This window comes from Rutilus rutilus (assembly GCF_951802725.1).
Source record: "Rutilus rutilus genome assembly, chromosome: 8".
Classification (NCBI taxonomy): Eukaryota; Metazoa; Chordata; class Actinopteri; order Cypriniformes; family Leuciscidae; genus Rutilus; species Rutilus rutilus.
The window spans coordinates 41,520,392-41,545,810 of record NC_140222.1 but is presented as its reverse complement, the minus strand read 5'-3'; the positions used below and the strand labels follow the sequence as shown (position 1 = coordinate 41,545,810).

At 37.0% G+C, this 25,419-nt stretch overlaps 1 protein-coding gene and 1 long non-coding RNA gene across 5 annotated transcripts in view; both read right to left on the bottom strand.

Moving 5' to 3' along the window:
• Window positions 1-25,419, bottom strand: part of LOC311296054 — a 148,309-nt gene that overhangs the window by 2,397 nt on the left and 120,493 nt on the right. For 3 of the 4 annotated variants that reach the window (XR_014628467.1, XR_014628468.1, XR_014628470.1), the window contains 2 exons: window positions 20,546-20,634; window positions 2,534-2,624 (listed from right to left, as the gene is read on the bottom strand). This is a non-coding gene — a long non-coding RNA (uncharacterized lncRNA). The remainder of the gene's footprint in view (window positions 1-2,533; window positions 2,625-20,545; window positions 20,635-25,419) is intronic. The other variant, XR_014628469.1, reaches the window with a different exon arrangement.
• sox2 (SRY-box transcription factor 2) lies at window positions 20,698-23,933 on the bottom strand. Its single transcript, XM_084417715.1, has one exon. It carries the CDS (start codon window positions 22,829-22,831, stop codon window positions 21,884-21,886), a length of 948 nt encoding a protein of 315 aa, XP_084273841.1. The 5' UTR covers window positions 22,832-23,933; the 3' UTR covers window positions 20,698-21,883.

Genomic DNA, 25,419 nt, shown 5'->3' with positions numbered 1-25,419 from the left:
TTTTTATTTAAGTATTAGTGGAGTTTGCTAAATCCCTGTTAATATTACTCATACTTATTGACTGTTTCAACCCGTCCTGAACAGTTCCTGCAACAGGCATGAATGAAACCTCAAATCAAACGACTGGTTGTGTTCGTTTTCATCTGCCGCTGATAAAAATGGGCAAAGACTTCCATATCTAGAGATTTTGGGGGGCGAATTGTGCTTCCTAGTAGCATCCATGCTAATAAGCAACTAGTTAATAGTGAGAATTGGACCCTAAACTAAAGTAATACTTAATACTTATTTTGAGTTAATGTTTATTTATTTCAAGTAACGGTAAAGGTTTTAGTTAACTTTAATAATCGTGATCCGAATCTTTCTCATTGTTCGCATTATTCTAAAAATGGCTCCAGATTCTCTGTCTATTAATTCAAATATATTGACAAAACATTGTTCCCCCATCATTCTTTAGCCTTTGAGCGCAACCTTACCACACATACACACTCTCGGAAGTCCAGTGACAAAGCGTCGGGCATGTTCAACAGCCATCCGAAAGAGAGCAGACAGTTATAAACTACAGTTTTGTTCACTTTTCTCTCTCTCTTCTTACCCTAGAAATATGGAGGCAACGCCTTGAGGCTTTCCAGTCCCCATTGTGAGGGCTGCCAGTTCTGTTTGGGCCCATTGTTCTCGTCTAATCAGCCGTGGCAAATGTGGAGCCCTCCAGCTCATTACGTATTCGCACTCTGAAGTGACCATGGGAAGTTTTTCGGAGGCCCAGCCCCGGCATGGGCTGATGAATTACCTGCCTAGACGACACCTAGTGAATCCGCGCAGTTGCCGTGGCAGTGCTTTCTGATGGGAGCGTCGACTCATCGCTCATCCCGGTGGTCAAACAACCACCCCCTTCCCTACTCCAACAAGCTTGAGTTTCACTATTGCCGTCTCGTCTTTCGCCACCTCTGCCCCCCTTCCTCACACTCCACGCTCTGTTTACCAACTCCTGCTAACGATGGCCGCCCTGACGAGCTCATACAAGGGCTGTTGGCAGTGGCGTGCAACATTTATCCTTCGTGCACCAGGACAGAACGTGATACTGAAACTAAAGGATACAATATACCTTAGACTTTCTTAACAAATAAAAGTTAATCTTGTGTAAAAGCTCATCTACTACAGCTGTGGCTCTCAACTGGTTGGTTGGGACCTCAAAATGGCTCACACGTGAAGGGGAAATGCTAAATGCAACTAACCACATAATTGTGCATGGTCAGGATAAATAAATGAAAACACTTCTCACATGTTTTGTTGATGATGCAAATCTGTCAGGTTGTTGGGTCAGTTAGGATAATGGATCAATGACATTCAAGAATGGTTTTAAAACTCTAGGTAAAGTTCATTCAAATGTAATATATTCAAGTTGGTTTTATGTGACCAAATTTATAATGTCATTTTTAAGAAGTTATCATAATAACTCTAAAATGGCATGTGGTGTAACCATCAAGTTGAAAGTAATAACATATTTTCCTTAAAACTTAAATACATGTAAATGTACACATAGTCATTATTTTCAAAATGCTTTGTATATTTTTTTCAAGGTATTTTTTTGTTGTTGTTGTTGCATAAATATCATGACTTATTAATTCATAAATATCCTTAGGTTGTTGGGCAGTCGCACAACATGACATTCTACAACCTGAAATAACCTTGATTAGTAATAAAAAAGGTCATTATAGAACCTTAATAAAGTTTTCATATTAAGAATTTAATTATTTTCTCTTCATTGCAATATAAGAACAGTTGTGTAACCCTTGGCATGTTTAACTCATTAACCCAGAAAAATATCTAAATAAATGTTTAATATGGAAATTAAAAACATGCTCATTAAAAGAGGTATAGGTAATTATATGTGCGAATAATATTTGTAATGTATTTTTGAATAATTTAATAGATGTAATAAAAACATTTAGTCACATCACATTGACTTTAATGCCAACATGACAAACCAGATTGAATTAAATGCGGGTTAAATACAGGATAAATATATGCTTTGTGCTGCCCACAACAGGTTGTGTGGTGAATTATTGGCTTCTGTGAATATATAAATTCAAGAGGCATTTACACTATCAGAAAAAAATAATGTGCAAAATTTGTTCCTTTATGGGTTCAACATTTTGTCACCCTTTTTTTTTATCCCCAAAAGTTTCATAATAGTTCCTCAGAGGAGTACCCTTAAGGTAAGATAAGATACAAATATGCCCCTTTGAGGGTACTGGGACAAGGGGCAAGTTGTTGTACCCCTAAAGGTACAATGTTTGAATTTCTTTCCAATGTAGAAATAAGTAAATTTTTGCATGATAAACAATGTTGAACTGTGTGGATCTTCAAATAACCATTTGAGTTATGCTCTAGTTTTAGTCAAATCCCCTGTGCATCTATGGCTTGTTGAGGTTGGACAGGTTCTGGGACCGCTGTGACCTTATTTTAGTCAGTGGTAGGGGGCTACGGCTGCCAGTTGTATGGGTTAACATGACAATAATTTGAGCTGACTCACCCATCCCGTTCTCTAATCCCCTGGATATACTGCACTCATACAGGTGTCCACACAATCCAATTATCACCGCCATGCTCGAGTAGAAAAAATACTAGAAAAAAAGAAGAGGGAAAGATCAAGTCAAACATCGACTGTCATTCAAGTGTGCGTGTACAGCGGTATTATTGTAGACTGCAGAGGTGTGTCTATTATTGTACATTTACATGCTTGCCGTAACTTATGAATGAGCTGATAATCGAGTAGCTAATACGTTTTTTTTCTGCCCTGTTCTTTGAGTAAACCAACTTCCTTTTGAATACCAGGCTTGTCGCACACTTTTGTGTACAGGGGAAACTGATATCAACTTCCTTTCGTTTTATTGCCTCATTTCCATTACTGATATGTGACACTCAACAAAACACCAAAACAATGTTGGGAGGCACAATAGCAGGTGCATTCATGAAATCTGTGTTTTGAGCCAAGGAAAATCTCATCTGCCCATCTCGCAACTCCCAACTTGTGGAGCACGTCTGAAAGCGAAAGTGTCCCCCCACTAAAATAATGGCAGAGGGCTGATTTCAAGCATGTAATGTGCTTTCTTTCTCCTCCTGCTGTTGTTGAAGGAGGGGGCGTGTGTTTCCTTTCCTGTAGGATCCCACTGTTTGCCCCCCCATAGGGACAAAGACCCTTAGATAGAGGCTATGCCTTTTGGTACACTCCCCCTTCGAGGACCATGTCTAGGACTGCGGGAGGAAGTGTGAAAGAGCTTCCTGAGCCAGCATCCAGCATGTGGGCCAAACTCGACTGGAAGACCCTCTCGACAGATGGAGTCGATCCCACTTCCCCCTTGGATTCCATAATCCAACTTTCTCCTACAACACTTCCCTCAACCTCATCCTTGTATTCCTCAACGGATCTTTGGTTAGATTCAGGAGTGAAGCTGCTCTCTTTGTTGACTTTTATTCTGACCTTCTGAAGTTAGTCATGTGTCATTAGTGCCTTGTGTGTTTGAATTGTGCTTTACTTTATATCTCTCCCATTCTTTGAGCCTTCTTATACTCATATCCCTGTAAAGTCCAAAGTAAACCAAAGTACCATTCATTGTTGGAAAACAATGGGATGTATGGCCCCAATCACAATGGTCCATGGAGAAACATAACAACTGTATAAGCAAATATGAGTCTTAATTGGTCTCTGCTAAACCGCCATGAGCTCAGTTAATGACAGCAAATATCCTTATGGGAGTTCTGTTTGAGTCCCTGCAAAATTGGTATAACTCTGTAAATATAAACCCACGTCTCTCCGGATGAGTTTAGGATGAGGTTTAGCTGCTGAGTTACAGCAAGTAAAGTTGCTAAAAAAGTATATTTTTTAAAGTTGCAATGGCTTGTTTAGCAATGGATGTATGCAGAAGGACATTGTTCCTAGGCTATATTGCACAGGGTCCACTGCTTCAGTTTAAAAGGTTAGAAAAAGGAACTTTATAAAGAAGCAAACAGCGGTTGGAAAAGAAAGGAAATAGTTCACAAGGACTTGACACATTCCAAAAAGTTAGTGCATGCCCGCCTTAGACAGTTACCGAGAGGAAGTTGAGAAGGACACACAATGGCCCAACATGATCCTGCAAAGACACCCCAAATCAACAGGGTTCCTTCTGCTGTCACCCTAGAAATGCATTCAAATGTCAGCATACTTGAGGACATGTGTTCCTCGTGAAGCACCTCTGGAATTCACTTCACTGTACAGAAATATTCGGGGTAGAGGGCTTCTATTCATGGATTCCTCAATTCATCTGGTTTCTTACAGTCTCTCTAGAAGAGAAAATGTAAGAATTCAGTGATGAGGAAGCCATTGTAATGGTAGGACTCTAAGTAATGTAAGTACTAACTTTTTTATGATAGGTTATGAGTCAACTAACCAACTTGCTGTGATTTATCACGACTTAAAATTCAATATATTAGAATAAGAAATAATGTGTTGTTTCAACTAAAAATTTGTTGAGATCAACTTAACTAAACTAAACTAAAGTTAATTAAACTTAATATTTTAGGTCAAGCAAGAACACATACTTTTTTAAGTTGTTATAACTAATTGCAGCAAAATGTGTTACTGTGATATATATATATATATATATATATATATATATATATATATATCAAGCATGAAGAGAATGAAGTCAACTTCCTTTAGTTTCTTTATTTTTATGGAGTGTTTCTATTATTATTACTGACAATTGCACGATAATTAATGAGAGGCAACAGGCAACAGAACAAATAATTTCATGGTGTATAAATACAGTTTTTACTATTTGAACAATTATTGATAGTTGATTAAAAATAAATAAACGCTATCATAAAAAAAATCATTGTTTTGCATTTCAGTAATGAGACTTTTGGGTGGAAATGTGCTTAATTGTCATGAAATGCAAATAAAAAAAATGAGAAAAAAAATATTTACCACTTGACAGATTTGGTCAATTTTACCCTATAAGTTTTATGATCAACTATTGCTGAAAGTAAAGAAGACTGATATTAGGGGAATAAGTTAAGTATCACAACAGCCCTTGAATTGTTTGTTTTCCAGTTTACATAACTGGAACTGGTCTAAAGAAGAAGCTATATCAGTTTTTGCTGTCCCTCTTGAACACCCTATATTTTGACAAAAGGAAGCCCTTGTTTGCTCCCCAAGACAAACCTCTATTGGAATCTCTGTTGAATCACAGAGCGCCCCATAGACAGTTTCGCCTTTTGACAAAGTTTGGGGCCTCAGAGAAAGAGCCGCCTTGTGCAAGGCTTCCCAGTACAGCTGGCCTCCTTTCCTCCAGTAGTTTATTAGACACGGGCCTTTAATGAATGGGAGTCGCTGTTACAGTAAGTGACAATTACTCGACTTATCTTGCTCGCCACCAGCGATCTCACATATCCACGGCCATCATAATTCCTGCTATCATAAAGAGGGCTTGTTGGGCACTGGCAGCATCCACAATAGAGTCAGTTCATGCCATCCCTGACTGTGTTTTCTGGTTTTATTGGGGTACAGTAGCATGAGGCTTCCTTGTGGATGGGCGAAACGTACTGAGGGATGCAAATAAACAGGCCCGAGTAGGGTTAAGCCCTTTACAACTGACATGAGCGGAAACTGCACAGCCCTGGCACGTCTACGGCGGCCATCTCTTGTTTCTAATTGCTTAGAAAAAAAGAAAAGGAATGAAACGCAACCGGTAAACATTGCAACGGCATGAGTCAATCAGGTCTGGGTAGGTCTCTTGGTCTACAAGGTTATCAGATCTTGCAGTTTTGATATTGTGATACATGGTCGAAATATAATTGTCACTCGGTATTAACTCTTTAGCCACCATTGGCGGAATTTTCCGTCATTTATGACACAACTTTCTCGCCACTGACAGAATTTCATGGCTTGCCGTGATTTCACTGTTATACGGTAGGGGGCGCTATTACACATCTTCTGAAAGAGTACAGAATCTTCTGATCAAAACACAGGCGAAGAAGCAGCAGAAACAAGTGATAGAAGTATTGCTTACGCACATTGTAGTCTTTGAAGAAGAAAAAAACTAGACTTTCTCAGCTTTTTGTTCAAAAGTTTGCTTTATTTTATCAAGTGTTGCTTAAAAAAAAGGAATGAAGCTAGAATAAAAAGTTTGATAACACTTTATAGTAAGTATAGTATAATAAAGTATTTACAAATCATTTGTCAAATAGTTAATCAATAGCTATAAACTGCAGTTAATACATTAATAGACTATATACAAATAGTGAGTTCTTCATTCATTGTCACTGTAATTAACAAAGTGTCGTTGTTTAATTAAATCATAAAGAGTTAGATCATGCTTTGTTAACATCATATTAACTTTTAATAGTTCTCACTTTAGATATGTCACGTAAAATGGGACAGTTACATTAATTAAGTACTTTAAACCAAACTTTAATGGAAATTAATTGCTTTATTATTAAGAGTTCATTCAAATGTTTCATTAAAATTCTAAAATTTAATTAAATTTTAAAAACCGGGAAAGAGATTCTGTCACAAAAAAACTAATTGTGTCATTATTTATCACCCATCATGTTGCTTCAATCTGGTATGCTGTTATCATGCAAGTATGCAAGTTCATAACTATGTCAAGCTCCAGTAATGACACAAAAAAACATCATAAAAGCACAAGTATTTTTATTATCTAAACATACACTATATATAAATTGTCTCTAGTTACTGAGATTTCAAAGATTTGGCCAATGTAGGTTATTCTCTTCCTCATACAAAGCTATCGATTGATTTGCATTGACTACAAATGAAAAAGGATTTACTTTAAAACAATTTTCATTTAGGAATTACTAGTAAATTTCACAACTAACTACAAATAAATGCCAAAATTAAACATGCAAATGTGATGTAGAAAGACTGAAATAGCTTCATTTACAATTTCAAGATGAACTCTTATGGAAAAGAGCTGCGTGAAGATTCTTCAAGAAATCTCTTTCTGTGTTTCACTGTAATAATTACAGGTTTGGATGAGTAAATTTCATTTTTGGCTTAACTAGTCCTGTAAAGCAAACCCTTAATGAATTTGAGGACTCGTTCCCTGTAAATCTGTTTCTGGTCTGTTGCATATTAACCGTAATTTCGCTTTTCTCACCATTAGAAATCGTCATTCAGTGTGTAATCCTGATTTGCAAGTAAAAACACGAGAGGCTTTGGTGTGTCAGAGCGGCAGTATTAGACAAACAAAGGTGTGGGTCACGTTTGAATGCGCAAATTCTGTTAACGTTTCAACCTGCGGATGAGAAATTAATAAAAGGCACGCATACCCGTCTACGATGACATAACATCGATTTGTGTTCTTCTTTTTTTTACATTATATTTTGAGAGGAATAAAATACTTTGCACTCAAAATTACTTTCTGACACCTTTTTTTTTTAATCAAAATACTATGGCATTTGTTTAGCAGTGAATTTGCTTAGATAATGAATTTGCAACAGGGTCCGAATCTCTTTCTTTCAAATTGCATATCTTTAAAAAGCTTTGCAGTTTAAGAACTTATTGTGAAAACCATATTTAAATGTCCTGGTTTTATTTGCTCAAAAATATTACTTAGTATTCCTGAATCAACCAAACTACATTAGGTCACGGTAACAAAAGTTATTTTAAGTCTGACACATGAAACAATAGTCCGAAAATCACTTATAGCGAGAATATATCAGTTTTATTCAGGGGCCCGAACTGAGCAAAAATATGCAATTTGGTGCAGATGCTGATATTTATATGGCCAAAAAGTAAGATGAAATTCTGATCACTTGTAATGTAAATCACTGAGATCTTTATAACTGACTACTTAAATAAAATGCATATAAATATTGGTCGTCACTCTGCATCTGCCGTTAATGTGTCTTAGTAAGATGACATTTATTTAAATGCTCAGTTTTTAAAACATATAATGCAATGCGATACAATGATGATTGAGAGATTAACAGATGAATTCCTCAAAGGCCTGATCCCCCCCCCAAAAATATGGATTTTGTGTATTTTTATAATTGTGTTATTATTTTGTTATTATGCCACTGCTGCAGAGACACTGCAGCAGTGGTCTGTGTGTGTGTGTGTGTGTGTGTGTGTGTGTGTGTGTGTGTGTGTGTGTGTGTGTGTGTGTGTGTGTGTGTGTGTGTGTGTGAGAGCGTGTGTTCTGGTATGTTTGTCCCCGTGAAAAGAGGGCCTGTGTTCATCCCAGCCTGGGCCCCTGTAATGCTGCAAACACCACGGATTTGGACTTCTCTTTTGTTGTCCTGTGTGCTGACATCACACACTGCTGATGGGCTGAATCCCTCTTTCTCCAGCACCAGCACTTTCGAAACAAAACTGCCATGGCACTGATGAGTAATGCCAACTTGCCAAAAATACCTCATTAATCATCACACTAGCACACAAACACACACACACACACACACACACACACACACACACACACACACACACACACACACACACACACACACACACACACACACACACACACACACACACACACACACACAGCCCAACTCAGCCATAAGCGGCCCCAAAAATCCTATATACCATATTGGATACCATAATCACAGTCTGTGCTAACAACATGCTGAATATAATATTATAAAATGAAAAGATACATGCTAAAATATCCAATATAGTCACAGCTATGACATGACACATCTGTTAACCAGCGTCAACTGTTAGTTGACATATAGCACTAGATCTTCTCTTATGGTTTTTACATAATACTATTTAAATGTATATTTTATGAATATAAAACATTTTTTTATTAACTTTAGTTTATGTATAAACTTGATATAATATCTTTATATACATAGTTATATATACAGTGCTATGCATAAGTTTAGACACCCATGCTAAAGTTGACTAAAAAGAGGAATAAAAAATCATCTTTTGGAAATTGAACTTAATGCCTTAATTTAAAAAAATAGGAAAAATCCAACCTTTAAGGACACCAATTTTCTTTGTGAATGAATAATGTATCGTAAATAAATAAATGTTCTTCCTTAAAATACAGGGTGCATAAGTTTGGACACCCCTATGTTAAATTCCCATAGAGGCAGGCAGATTTTTATTTTTAAGTATTTAAAAAAAAAAAAATGTTAGGATACTATGCATCCTGATAAAGTTCCCTTGGCCTTTGGAATTAAAATAGCCCCACATCATCACATAGCCTTCACCATACCTAGAGATTGGCATGGGGTACTTTCCATAAGATCATCTCTCAATGCAAATCAAACTAGCTGTTAGGCTAACTGAAATAAAACCATGCCAATCTCTAGGTATGGTGAAGGCTATGTGATGATGTGGGGCTATTTTAATTCCAAAGGCCAAGGGAACTTTATCAGGATGCATAGTATCCTGGATCCATGAAGTAACTGGCCTTTAAAAATAAAAATCTGCCTGCCTCTATGGGAATTTAACATAGGGGTGTCCAAACTTATGCACCCTGTATTTTAAGGAAGAACATTTATTTATTTACGATGCATTATTCATTCACAAAGAAAATTGGTGTCCTTAAAGGTTGGATTTTTCCTAATTTTTTAAATTAAGGCATTAAGTTCAGTTTCCAAAAGATGATTTTTTATTCCTCTTTTTAGTCAACTTTAGTATGGGTGTCTAAACTTATGCATAGCACTGTATATATAGCGAGAGAGAGAGAGAGAGAGAGAGAGAGAGAGAGAGAGAGAGAGAGAGTAGTATAGAATAACATATATATATATATATATATATATATTTTTTTTTTTTTTTAGCTTACTGTTAAAGAAACGTTAACTTATGAATCTGTTCCCTTACTTTTTAAGTAGGTTTTCACGGTCTTATTCTTTAAAAATAAAATATCAATATTTGACCTTTTACCTAGAGAAAAGTTTTACCATCCAGTCACTTCATAATGTCTCATATTGTCTTCCACAACTGTCTTTTCACAAAATTCCTCCTCTGCTATTCATCAGAACTCAGATCAGTCTTTATGGCTGTAAAGATGGTATTAATGTTTGTAATATCAATAACCACTGAGCTGTGAAAATGGAAGGCCACATTTCCATTTACTCAAAACCTTGGAGCAAAGTTTACATAGAAACACGTTCACCCTGGACATGTGCTGTCGAAGGCCGTGTGGGTTTTACTCTATAGGCACGGCTAATGAATCTAAAACTGGTGGCAAAGGTGACATTACTCTGAGGAAAACAAGCCCACGTACTCACACACACACACCCAGCAAACATTCTGTCACTCACTTCATCCCGGAGCGAGTCTGACGGTGTAATAACAGCTTGAACTCCTAACAGGAGTAAAGACAAGACGTTCTGCACCCGAGCTATGAGTATATCACGGTTCACTTCTATCATAACCACACACAACAATCACACACACTTGGCTTTCTCGGAGTATTATCCCGTCCAAATGCAGAAAGGCCTTCCTAAGACTTTCCAAACGTTTCAGTGCAGTGTTTCCCGTTTGTGTCCTCCGTGATGTGACAAGAGTGGGATGATACCAGCTCTTAGACCCATCGTCGAAGCGGCACTCAAACGCAATCAAATACAATCAGCAACAGTCTGGCACTAACTCTCTCTCTCTCTCTCTCTCTGAGTGCCCGGCGGACAGCCTCAGTCTGTTAAACGTGACAGATGGAGTCGGCCCCCGAGAGGAGATCTGTGTGTGTGAGTCGCTCCTTTGATCACACCATCTCCTCTGTGACCGGCCCAAATCATTTCAAATCACACAACAGGTTGACTCAGATTTTCGGGGCCACATGTAGTTTGGCCTTGTTGAAAGCGAGTAGACATGAATCCTCCATCTCGACGAGACGGGGACGGAGATCATATATGTTATATGTTATGTTGTTATGTCATGTGTTGTTATATTATGTTATGTGTCGTGTTGTGTTATGTTATGCCATGTTGTGTGTTGTTGTGTCGTGTTATGTTATGCCATGTTGTGTGTTGTTATGTTATGTTATGTTATGTGTTGTTATGTTATGTGTTGTGTTTTGTCGTTATGTTATGTTATATGTTATGCCATGTTGTGTGTTGTTATGTTATGTGTCGTGTTGTGTGTTGTTATGTTATGTGTTGTGTCGTTATGTTATGTTATATGTTATATTATGTGTTGTGTTATGCCATGTTGTGTGTTGTTATGTTATGTGTCGTGTTGTGTGTTGTTATGTTATGCCATGTTGTGTGTTGTTATTTTATGTTATATGTTTTGTTATGTGTTGTTATTTTATATGTTGTGTTATGTTATGTTACATAACATAACATATTTACTTAGTTATTATGTTAAATGTTGTTATGTTATAACATAACATAACATATAACAAAATAACAACAGAAACATGTTATGTTATGTTGTGTTATTTTATGTTGTGTTATAACATAACAACATTTAACATAACTAAGTAAATATGTTATGTTATGTTATATAACAACATAACACAACATATAAAATAACAACACATAACAAAACATATAACATAAAATAACAACACATAACATAAAACACAACATGGCATAACATAACATGACACAACACGACACATAACATAACATAATATAACATAACATATAACATAACAACAACACACAACACGACACAACACGACACAACATAACATAACATAACATAACATAACATAACAAAACATAACATAACATAACATAACAACACACAACATGGCATAACACAACACATAACATAACATAACATAACGACACACAACATGGCATAACACAACACGACACATAACTTAACAAAACATAACATAACAAAACATATAACATAACATAACAACACACAACATGGCATAACACAACACAACACGACATAACATAAGATAACATAACAACACATAACATAACAAAACATATAACATAACATAACAACATAACACTAAAATCATGCTAATGCAAACTGTTTCACATCTTGTTCCTGTACTACTGAAACAAACATTTTTTTAACATTTTTTTCTTTAACGTAATCCTCTACGCACTACAGTTACAAACTCCTTTTCTCCACATTTCACAACAACAACTAAACATCGACTTCAGAGTAACTTGTTGTGCTTCTCAGACTCGGACACTGACGTTTTTCCCCACACTGTTCCCGAGTCAGTGAAGTCTGTGAGGCCGTACACATGTCCACCAGCTCTTCTCCCAACCATCCCAACTTTTAATAAGGTTTTAATGACCACTTCTAAAGCGCTGAAGAGATGCTCGGGCTCTCCCTCCACCTCCCTCTCGCGCTCTCTTTACTCTCAGAGCTGCAAATCTGTCAGGCCCGGCTACATTCTCACCCAGGTTGTCAACCGTGCTTCTCCAAGACAGGGTCACGGGGTTAAAATCGATTTCACAGGCCACCTGGAGAGCCTAGTCCGCAAACTGACTCAAAAAATTTATATCAGTCTTAGAATTGCCTACCACCCAGGGTTAGGTTGAGCTCGCGCTCCCCCAAAAAGTCCCAGGCTCAACAGAAGTTGGCACAGGCAGAGGCTGGGGTTGTTGACCCTGCAAGCTGACCTCTTCAAACTTCAACTGAATTGTTCTGGCAGTTTCCACGGTGACAGGCCACTCCAAGCTTATCCTGCTTAGGCTGAAAAGGGGCGCAAACTTTACTATAATCTGCCGAGCGATGATACAAAAGTTGAAAAAAAGAGGCTGAACACATCAAAGGTGATGTAAAACATCCTATTAATAAGAAACAAAGTATGAAATACAAGGTTTTTTTGCTAATTTGGTAAATCAGTCACTAAAAATCGGACCATTCAGATCACATTTCAGCTGTCACAATGAACTTTATTTCAACACTGGTTTCTTTCCGCATCTTACCAAGATTTAACCAGGTGTTCTTGAAAACTGACATGAGATTAATAAAAGTGTCTGTACATGTCCTGTTTTCCTTATCCCATGCATGGGTTATTCAATAACCCAAATGCGTTCAATAATGTCTCGCCTCTTATGAAGATCTACAAATACACAATTATTGATCACGCATCTTAGACTTGACCAGTCATATAGTAAACCTGTACAGCACAAGCTGTCATTACACATTAGTCTTGTGTGTACCAAGAGTTATGAACTTCATAATATGTTGACAGGTGCAATTTCATAATATGTTTCATGTCATATTCTACAGAAAGCAATAGAACGTAAATGACTCTGACACATAACCAATACAAAAAGCTCTGCTATCTAGATTGACCTGCAAATTTATATATATATATATATATATATATATATATATATATATATGGTAACACTTTACAATAAGGTTCATTAGTTAACATTAGTTAACTACTTTAGTAAAAATGAACAATACTTCTTCAGCATTTATTAATCTTAGTTAATTTCAACATTTACTAATACGTTATTAAAATCAAAAGTTGTATTAACATTAGTTAATGCACTGTGAACTAACATGAACAGCTCTATTTTTATTAACTAATGTTAACAAAGATTAATAAATACTGTAACAAATGTATTGCTCATTTTTAGTTCATGTTAGTTAATACATTAATTAATGTTAACTAATGAACCACCATATAAATAAATGTCATATTAATTAAATGTTGATTGTTTAATCAGTTTAGGTGTTTAAGTGTTAACAGTGTTATGAATTATACTAATAAGTAAGCTACTTATGTCATTATGTCTTGAAAACCTTGTAATTACACACTGTTCTTGCTATTGATAAAGTAATTAATTATATATACATGAGCGGTGTGTAACATGCAAGTTCTACCAATAAATCAATAGGAAATAAAGTGGCACTTCAGGCTTTGTTAGGACACAATTGCCCAGAGGGAACCCAGCACTTGGGTTGTTGGCAGATAATGCCATAACTGCCCACCAACTGTTGCGTGTTTTAATGGGACTCGCTGTGTTTCTTATGTTAATTGGGCGGGTTGAGCGCAAAGACAGTGAAATCTCATCCTGCGACTAGATTGGCTTTTCAGAGGGAGATGTCATTTGGCTGAGCTCTGATCTCCTCGATAGGGAGATAGGCACCTGATTCAAATGGTTTGCCTGTTCCCTCTAGTCACTCGATCGGCGTGTGAACTCTCTTATTTACAATCAAATGGCCTGACCGGGCAACACACACTTCAGCAGCTCCCGTATCACTGCATATAGCCAACAACACCCTCTTTTAACTCGCATCACGCGTTTCAGCACGCCACCCTATTGGGCGGATTTTAGGCTGTTCTCGTTTATGGAAACCATTTTAAACGTACATTTATGGGTCTAGAATCTCCTAAATTCTGGTGGATGTCAGAAACTTTATTTATTAAATGTAGGCCTGCATGCGTTAAAAAAAAATAGCTTGAATAATAGGCTACTTCTATAATGCCTGTTGAGGATTTATACTGATATTTTTTTCGACACTTAAATCAAAGGATGAATCGGTGATGCAACTCTCCAAAGAAGAGAGGGAAAAGTCTTATTAAAAGAAGAAGACAAAATATGTGAAGAAATGTTGTCATTAAATCATTTAATGTGGTACCAACATGCAGTATTTATTAGTAGCATAGGCCTATCACTTTTCGCTCATGTCAGATGACTTGATATTCAAAACACATTATATTTGTTTAAAAAAAAAACGAAAAAAACAACAACAAAAAAACGTGTTTTAAGGTGCAAGGAAATTTTTTGTTTGGTTATCTTCTTGATGGTTACACCACTTGACATATTTGGCAGCTCTCTTCACGTATTCGTTTTATAACGTTTGACACACGAACGAAATCTCGTGCGCTAAAAATTATAAATATGCATAATTTCGAACGGTCTTTTTTTTTTTTTTTTTTTTTAACGTGTGTCCTATTTAAAGCATGGCATTCCGTCACTTGCAGGGAACGCTGGAGTAGCTCTTTGAGACTGAATGAAAGATAGAAAAAAAAAAAGAAAAAAAAAATCTTTACATTCCAGCAGGGTCTCTGACGAGAGCACAGGGGCCATTCAAAGATTTTAGACCCACTAACCATACTTGAGAATTAATTAGGCTCATGCAAGGCATGGGGTGACCTAAAATGAGAAGCGTGTTTTTTTCGTTGTTGTTTTTGTTGTTTTTAAAGCTCTATGCTCTGTCCTGGCTTTATTTGAGGACTACGACTTATTTTAATGTGTCATCCTAATATTAAAATTAACAAACGGAATAATAAATGCACTTTTCCATTCGAAAAGTAGGCTACTAGTTGCTGCAATTAGTTATAACAATTAACTTAAAGGTTGTTGAGATTTAAATTAAATAGGCTATCTAACTTAACTAAAGTTAACTAAACTTAATATTTTAAGTCAAGCACGAATACATACTTTTTTAAAGTTGAAACAACACATTATTTCTTATTCTAATGTTGAAATTTAAGTTGTGATAAATAATCACAGCAATCTTTTTTTTTACAGTGCAGTACTGAAATATAGCGTTTGGACTTAACTTTCGAACAAATGCGATCCTTAAATAACGTGTTCTTGATAAACGCTTATGAATTCGAATCGAATCTCCAGCCGATTCGATTCGATTTAACGGCTCCGATTAAAAGTGAAAGTGTTGGGGAGTCCACGTCATGCAGACACCTTTAGGACAGGAAGAGCCACAGATGTGAACATTTTGAGAAAATTAGTTGTCAACAAGCCCACGCGTTCCATTCAGATGACACGGGGGTGACCAGAGAAACATAATGGGCCATTCAACGTCCAGACAAACCCTTTCTTCTGAAAGCACACATACGTCTGCTTGATCCAAAACTGAGAAGAGAAACAACTCCCTGGGAATATCCCCCCCAACAACAAAAAAAAAACATTTCCTATCCTTGTCCAATCGGCGATTTCATCAATCCATTTTACCCCATTGATATCTTCAGCTTGTAGGAACTTCTTGTCTAAATCAAGCCTAATGACACACTTTACCAGCAAATAACAGATTTAAAGTAATTGCTGATGAATATGATCTTTTTTTTTTAAAGTAGGATGACCCAATTGCTTTTAGTGTCATTAATCAACATATATGCTATGTACAAGTGAAGCTTGTAATTGGCGGAATGAGGAGAACAATGCTCTGCTGTTTCTGAGGGTCAGCTAATGACAACCTCCTAACAGCCCCCAAACCTAATGCTGGGAAACCAAAAAAAAAAAAAAAAAAAACTGATTTCACATGCTTGATATCATCCATGCAAAAAGTGCGTCATAGATATTCACCTGATGACATTTCAGGAAATGGGAATAAGAACGAATAGATTTTGAATATATCGTTATATTTGAAGAAAAACTTCAGGAAAAGCAGTTGATGCGTTTCCGCAGCTCGATCCACATTTAGTTCACACTAAAATCGTAGTGACCGCTTTGTTTTCGCTAAATAATTATTCCGGATATTATTATTTTTTCTGAGCTTTAAAAATCCTTCCAAAACTAAAAGTAGCCTATTTTCTTTGTGTTAATTAAAAATGTTGCATATATAGCCTAGCTTTTGCTGCTAAGAACAAAAAACAAGTAGTTTTAAACCATGCAAATGTTCTAAATCGAACGAACGAAAATCGCTAGTTTTTAAAGCCTATGCAAGTTTGATAAGGCACGCAAAAATAAGTCAAAATTGGTTTAACATTTTATTTCAATAAATTTTAACAAACACTTTCCTCCAGCTTAATATTAGTGCAGTGTCCCCATCCCCCGTCTATCCCAGTCTGAGACTCAGTGGTGCATTAAAAGGATCCGCATTGCTGTGACTGATCTGCTGTATAAAAGCACAGATTGTTCCTCGCGTGGGATGAAATACTCGCACCTCAGCTTTACATATGGTCAAACTTGTTGCCCCGCATAATGATACAGGACAGAAACACACGGACTGATGTCATCTGTTGCACACTGACACATGTGATCTGCTTGCATAGATTCATTGATCTGAACTGTTCGATCCGTTATCAGCATAAAAAAAAAAAAAAAAACGCGCGTAAACTATAGGCTATAATTATAAATGAGCTCAGAATTGTTGAATTTGAATCTTTGAAACTACATTTGAAATCGTGCATGAAGATCAATGACAAATCAGAACAACTGTCCAAATGCACACTGAAAGATTTTCATTGTCTGGCCATATGAAACATTTAATGATGATGATAAAACTCAATTTTCTAACTCTAAAGATCTCTCCACCATGAGGCTGGATTGTTCTGCAAAGACCCAATTCATATTATTAATTACGAGATGATGATTTACAATGATGTCGAGAAAAAGCACCAATTATCCTGTCATTAATCACGAGTGCATTTGTAACTAAACAAATACTAGTTTATGTTCAAGACCGCATCAAACTCATTTTTCAGGTTTGACAAATGTAGCAAATCAAAGTTGCTGATGTATAAACACGCACCAGACAATACAAACAATTAAATAAATGAACATATAATTGCATGCAAACATTAAAAGGTGTGTGCACTTTAGTGTCTTTGAACAGTATGTTCTGGGATAAACAGGGTTCTTGAGGAAAATGTCTTATTAGCATTTGCAAACAAGAAGGCTCTTACTAAAATGTAACTTTGCACAACAAAGACTCTGACAGTTAAAAAAAAAAAAGACTGGCATGCGTGAATATGATGACAAGCAGTTGTCGGAAGTTGAATTGGAGTTGAGTGCCAAAGTCTTCAGCAGGATCATGGGTAAAATTATGACAGAATGCACAGTGGTATTAAACAACGGGTTTGTTTTAATCCATCCGTTTTCAGACTGTTTAATGTCACGCGCGCGCGTAAACAAACGATCGCTACATCTATAAAATATGTAACTTCTTTAGTGGTGACTCAAATGGACAGAACAATTAACGAATATCAACACAAACAAGCAATGACATGGAAAACATCTGCTTTCATACTGGTCACTAGCCTACTTGCTGGATTCATGAAAATAAATGAAAAGCTTAAAAATAATAACGCGCCGCGGTGTTTGTTCAGGTCCGGTTCGGGCCGCGGCGCGATACTGCTGTGGTGCTGGCTGACAGTGTGTGGTCTCATTGAGACCCCCATCCCCCTGTTTCCCTGCACCTGCACTGGATCATTCACCCAATGAGAGACATCTCTGACAGTCCTCAATTCAGCCCAGTCCCCCTCCATCACTGGCCCCCCTCCCGCAAACACGGCCACAAGAAACAACTTATTACTTTCTCCAAATAGTTTGCGCCTTTCTCCACCCATTCACTCTCAGACAACAGACAACACATTAAACACAAAGACACACGCTATAGATGTTTACAATTTAAGTCATTTATGCATGTAATGCATATTCTTTGTAGAATTAAAATAACGAGGATAACCTAAAAAATAACCAATTAATAATTATTTCATAGCGCAACAATAATAACAGGCCTAACAACAATGTTTTTATGATGATTAAAAGCCGACATTTTAATAAAATCAATAAATGATTAATGAACTGTTATATACTGATATATATTGTTTTACTATGATTATAACCAACAACAAAAATGAGCTATAATATAACCACGATATGTATTCGTAGTAGCCTACTATTAGTACACATAAAAAAAAAAAAGAGATTTATCATAACTTTGTATCTTCTGTCAAATCAACTAAGATAATTAATGTGGTTCAGATAACCTCATATCTTGAGTTTCTATTTATTAAACCAATCTCTTTGTTGTATTAACTCAAATTTATAATTTCAATGAACTCAAAATGTTAAGGCAACCAGGTAACTTACTTTTTTTTTTAAGTTAAACCAACAAAAAGTTTTTGTTTTTTTTGCAGTGTAGTAGTATAGGTTTATCCTATAGCTTTTCCCATTGGTCAATCGGCCACATATATGACATATAATCCCCTATTCAACTTATCTTTGCTCATATTATAATGAAATTTTGCCGAGACAAAACATCATAAATTACATTTGAAGGGATGAGCTAGTTTGGTGCTCTGTTAGGCCTAAAACCGTAAGTATTTTCAAAAATAGTCCGTGTTACTCTGTCACCAGATAACATCTTTAAAAAGCTCAGACTGAAGATGTTCCCGTGAAAAGGTTTCTCAGAGATGAGAGTTTTGAGTCCTCGAGCGCGCGCTTAGCACCTGTTGCTCTACAGATGTAGGCTATCTGCCTCTCCACAACAGCAGTTTTCCCATCATCCCATATAATATTCGAGCGATTTCAACAAAAGCACTTTCTAATGAATTTTCGTAATGCAATAAAACCACACACATGACAGCTAAAGCAACTCTTTGTAAGATATTATTCTTAAACAGAATCCACCACGCATTCCCAACAGAACTGCAAAAAGCAGATGCCATTATTTATTCGTCTCATTACATGTCTCAACCTATTATTTTATAGCCTATAGCCTAATCCCACAAACCGCTGCGGTTCATACATTGTTTTTCCTAAACGCATTCTGTTTTTCCATAAGTGTATGTGTCTACACTTCATATAACACTTATTTTAATCAGCATTTTCAGCTGTCAATCTGTGGTTACAAATATCGGTTCTTCACTAGTACATCACTTCCATCGTTAAACTGCAATTTTTTAATTATTTTTTTTTAGGATACATAACCCTGTTTTGAAGGTATGTGTAATGAACCTTAAATCTCAACATTTCAGCTGCTTTACACACTGAACCATTAGGAACGCTCCTTTTTAGTCGCGTTTCCAGTTCACTTAAATTCCCAGTTTATCAAACAGATTCAGCCATTACAACCAATTCCTCTGCTTGTATAAATAATGGATTCAAGCAGTGCTCCCTGACCCTTTGAGAGTCCGGCAGGGACACGTTTGTCGGAATGAGCCCTCGTCAAATATTCATTCAGTGCTTAATGTGAGCCGTTCTCCCCCGAGACCCGCTGTAAGAGATGCCTCGCTGCCTTGGCGAGAAACACACTCATCTACCAGAGAAATACACACTTCATTCATCTCCATCATCTCATCACACAACAAGAGCCTGCAGCAGCATGTTCTCGAAACTGTGTCAAACACTAAACCTGAACATTAATGTGAACGCAAAGCTCTATGTGAAGTGAGCAGAGACGCCTGATGTTTTACTGTCATTCTATTTTCATTCTGCAAAAAACTCCAAATCGAATTTTCAGCGATCGAATGTGAACGGTTTTTATTCTGTAAAAAATTACATGATCAATAGGTTGACAACATTATGTAAGTTAAGCAATTTTCAACTTGTTTCAACTCATTTTTAAAGTCAGTTTAATGTAATTTAAGTTGAAAGGACTTAAACATCCAAATTGAACTTTGTATCAATATGCATCTAATATATTAAAAACAAAACAAAAAAACATACAAATTATTTAACATTATAGGACAGGCTAGTTATTTATGTGTATTGTTTTATAATCAAAAATATAATTGCTATTGAAAAACACAATCCAAATATTATTTTTGAAATGATGAAATGGAAAAACTTGGTCGTTTTAAAAAAATCTGCGCGCAAAAAAATAAAAAATAAAAAATTCTTGCACTCTTATAAAAATGTGAAATAAAGTTATAAAGTAAGTGACTACCTTGACGTGCGTCTTCATTTCGTTTGGGCCGTTTTATCTCCCCGAGCAGAGCAGAGATTTACAGGCAAGAAACTTAGTCCTCGTTTCCACTAAAAACATAGAGACGGTGTTAACTTAATGCTCACTTCATTTAAATAACATCTAACATTTCATTTGTTGGAATCAAACACCAATAAACACGCTGTCATAATTCTGCACATTCAAATCCAATATACTTACTTTCAGAGAGCTGCACCCATGTGTAAGTGTGTCATCTTATCAACACAAATAATTCATAAAATTGTGTTTGAGTTAATGAGAATATGAATGCATATATTAAGTGACCGTATAATTCTGATATCAAGCCAAATGTTAAATAAAATCAAAACCAGAAACAATTTCAAATATCCAAATTTCAAAAATTTATTCATTTCAAACTGCATATTGAAAAAAAAAAAAAAAAAACTCAGATTGTAACTGTTATAATGATGTTATTAGTTAAAATATATACATGGAGCGTTGGCAACTGCGTACAGGCCACATTTTACAACTACGAAAAATGAAAGTTTTAAAATAAAAACTTAAAATATCACAGAAAATGTACAGAAAATTTTACAAACCATGAGAAAAATAAAGAACACAAACTTCATATACCTAACAGATGAAGAGTGGGAGACCGAAAATAATCAAATCAAATAAAAAGGTCTAACCTTGCGAGAGTGCCTCTGTTTGTTCTCTCCTTTAGAACGTAATAATAGAATAATAATTATAATGGTTTATTACTATGTACCTTCAGTGAGAAACTCTTTTTATCCCGTTCTTTCATTTCAGCGTTTGCAGAATTTTTGGAGCATATACTGAAGCAGTAAACATCAGTTATTGTGCCATATTTTTCTCTCTTTTTTTTTTGTCTTTTTTTATTTATTTGTTGTTGTTGTTGTTCCACAATTGCCTTTTTATAAAAACGTAACTTCCTGCTGTTTACAAACATTACATCTGGTTGTTATTATGTTTCTTTGATAAATACTGTACAAAAAAAGTCGATTGCAATAATAAAACATTTGCTTCACTCTCCCCCCGTTTTTCTACTTTTCCAAATCGCATACACCTTCTGGAATTAAAAAACAAAAAAGCAAAGCAAAGAAAGGCAAAGAAGAAGAAAAAAAAAAGAACAACAGAACGACAAACTGTGAGTTCCTACCGTTCCTTTTTAAATAGAAAGCAAAAGTTTTGTGTTCTTTCCTTGAGCTCTATACAACTTTCCCCTCCCCAAAAAAGTGTTCTGTACAAAAATAGTCCAAAGGAGTCCAGCAGTGTAGAAAAGTTCTGTTTTTTTTTTTTGTTTTTTTCTTGTTTTTTTTACATGTGCGATAGTGGGATCGTGCCGTTAATCGTCGTGCCGGGCACAGGCGCGCTCTGGTAGTGCTGGGACATGTGCAGTCTGCTCTGCGCGCTCTGCTCCTGCACCTCGGCCCCGGGCAGGTACATACTGATCATGTCCCGCAGGTCCCCTGTTTGACACTGTCCGGCCCGGGAGTGAGAGGACGACGTGACCACCGGCGGACTCGAACTGGACTCGGACTTGACCACCGAGCCCATGGAGCTCAGCGTCATTCCCGGCGTGCTTTGCTGCGAGTAGGACATGCTGTAGGTGGGCGATCCGTTCATGTAGGTCTGCGAGTTGGTCATGGAGTTGTACTGGAGCGCGCTCATGTCGTAGCGGTGCATGGACTGCATCTGCGCCGTGTTGTGCGCGTTGAGCCCCGGGTGCTGCGGGTAACCGAGCTGCTCCTGCATCATGCCGTAGCCCCCGTTGGTCCAGCCGTTCATGTGCGCGTAGCTGTCCATCCTCTGGTTGACCCCTGCGCCCAAGCCGGCCCCTACACCCACACCGGCGCCCATGGCGTTACCGCCCGGCGCTAGGAGCCCGCCCGGCAGGGTGTACTTGTCCTTCTTCATGAGGGTCTTGGTTTTCCTCCGGGGTCTGTATTTGTAATCCGGGTGTTCCTTCATGTGGAGAGCCCGAAGGCGCTTGGCTTCGTCGATGAACGGCCGCTTCTCGCTCTCGGACAGAAGTTTCCACTCGGCCCCGAGTCGCTTGCTTATTTCCGAATTGTGCATTTTGGGGTTCTCCTGTGCCATTTTCCTCCTCTGGCCCCGCGACCACACCATGAAGGCGTTCATGGGTCTCTTGACCCGGTCCGGGCTGTTTTTCTGGTTGTTTCCTGAGGAGTTGGTGTTCCCCGTGCCCCCCGTGTTAGGCTGAGGCGCCGGGGGCTTCAGCTCGGTTTCCATCATGTTGTACATTTAAAAACGAGTTTATGAAAGTCTTCCCCACCAGCAGTTTTAAAAAAACAAAAACAAAAAAACAAAAACAAAACAAAAAGTCCAAAAAGTGGAGGCTTGCTGAAGTTACCTTAGCAGGTCTGGTAACTTTGCTGAGGAAGTAAGCGCTAGGTCCTGTTGGTTTCCACAAACTTCTTTTCTCAGTCTTGAGGAATCGACACAAACTCGGTTTGCCTCCTCGCCAGAGCCCTTGTCAACTCCTGATACTTTTTGAACAAGTTAATAGACAACCATTCATAGAGCGACTGTCAGCGAATATAAATGGGTTTGTCGCTGACCAATCAGAGCGCGTCTGCTCCCTCAGCCACGACTGTGTGTCTCTTGGATTTGCATAAAGGGGCGGGGTTACGCGCGGTCAGCAGTGCAGCGCTGAGCCACAAGCAGCACTTCTCCACCAATGAGCACTGTGCGTGTGTGTGTGTGTGTGTGTGTGTTATCAGAGAAAGAACTAAAGTGAGAATATTTCACACAAACGACTTTCTAATCAAAGTATATTAGCTACAAGGACGGATGATCTTAAGATCCTAAAACCAAACATTAAAACACAGTTGTGCCTTTTGTTTGAAAAGTTTTTGGATTCGTCGCTTTGTTGTGAGAATATATCATACATAAATTAACGTCTAAATGAACAGACTGTTCAAAACAATTAAAAAGAAACACTTTTAGTGAAAGTTCAAACATAAAGTCTTATAATATTACAAACTTTTGCTTGAATATTTCTTAAAACTCTAAAAGGCGTGGAAGTGTGTTAAATACAAACGTACAATTTCATTTCGTTCTAATATTACAGGCCTATAGTTATAATTAATTTGGTGATCTCGCGGTTGTTATTTGTATTATTCGTATCTTTAATAAACAACAGCATTTATGCAACTTTTTAACTGTTATTTAATTTCTTCCCATTTTTTGAAACAATATCCATGATATGTGGTAAAACTTCTGTAGGCTATTTATAAAGTACACTTCAACTGGCTCAAGCGTAATGCGAATTATAAAATGGAGAGCCGTCAATCATCACAAACAGGCAGTTTTGTCTGGGCTGTTGTCATTACATCACCCTGAACAAAAGCACTACAAAAGCTGACTACACTGACCATCTGAGTTCTGAGGATTTGTGTTATTACAATCCCACTCCATGAAGAGTGACAAGGGGAGAGGGTTTATTCAGCAGAACCTCCTTCAAAATAACATCCACCAACAGGACAGCCTGACAATCAGACACTTTCATTAAACCCGAATAATAACTAATATATCTGTTCTTCAAGAGTTATGACTCGTTCATTCTTCAGCAGAAGTTGACTATAGGCTTGCTCGACAACACGAAAAAAGTGGAACTAATATCCAAACAGGCTTAATGTCAGGAAAAACACGCCGGATGATTTCTTTTTTTTGTTTGTTTTTTTGTTACAATGCACGAAAGCAGATCTTATTATGTTTCAATAGCGTCCTCTTGTGGTGATATTTATATATGAAAAGGCTCATCGTAGACACTTTCAGAATATTTCCCAGCAACACATTTACGCAGACTCTTCCATAAATTTGTTTTATTAAAAATATACACTACGCGATATAATTTGCAGCGAATACAAAATAGCCTAAATTACAAAGAGTGAACACAACAGAATATACAAAGATATAGGGGCCTAACGTATGTGAACGATTCTGAAATGCACTTTTGAAGGATGGATGCATGAATAAATAAACAAATAGTCTATTTCAACTTCAACTCCTAAGAACGTGAGAATCTGAACACGATGCGCCATTCTAATGCAACTCTACTCTCTCTCTCTCTCTCTCTCTCTCTCTCTCTCTCGATCTCTCTCTCTCTCTCGATCTGCATTTGAGTGCCTTAATCTGCTTATGGAAATGTGTAGAACAGCGGGGAATCTCTAACATCCCAGAGTGGCTCCTGCTTTGGCTAAATTGTTAATTGTCACAGCTCTTCACAATAGTCGTGAAGAGGCAAGTCTCTTAATGTTAACTAAAATATATTTTAATGATATCAACTGATTGGTTCTGAGATGTTTTTATTTTAAAAGAAAGAAGTAGGCCTACCTAAGAAATACAAATGAAGAAATATTAAAAAGCAACATAAATAGGACAATCGTAATCTGTCAACCCTGATTTGAAAAATATCTAATTTCTTGCATATTTTTTTATCCTAACAATACGTTTAACCTAAGCATGGGATCTAAACGAATAAATGAAAATAACTACCAAAAATGTTTCAGTCAATTATTTTATGTTTGCGTTCAACAAATTCAGTCCATCTTAATAAATTTATATGTAGGCTACACAAAAACTAACTCAAAACATTCTTTGAAAGTGAGAGTTACAATTATTCAAGCATTACGTCTTAAATTAGGAGATACTAATTAGAGAGAGAGAGAGAGAGAGAGAGAGAGAGAGAGAGAGAGAGAGAGAGAGTGTGTGTGTGTGTGTGTGTGTGTGTGTGTGTGTATGTGTGTGTGTGTGTGTGTGTTTTCTCCACTAGGGGCCGCGCTGACTGCAGATCAAAATATGACAAATAACACACTACTTTATATAGG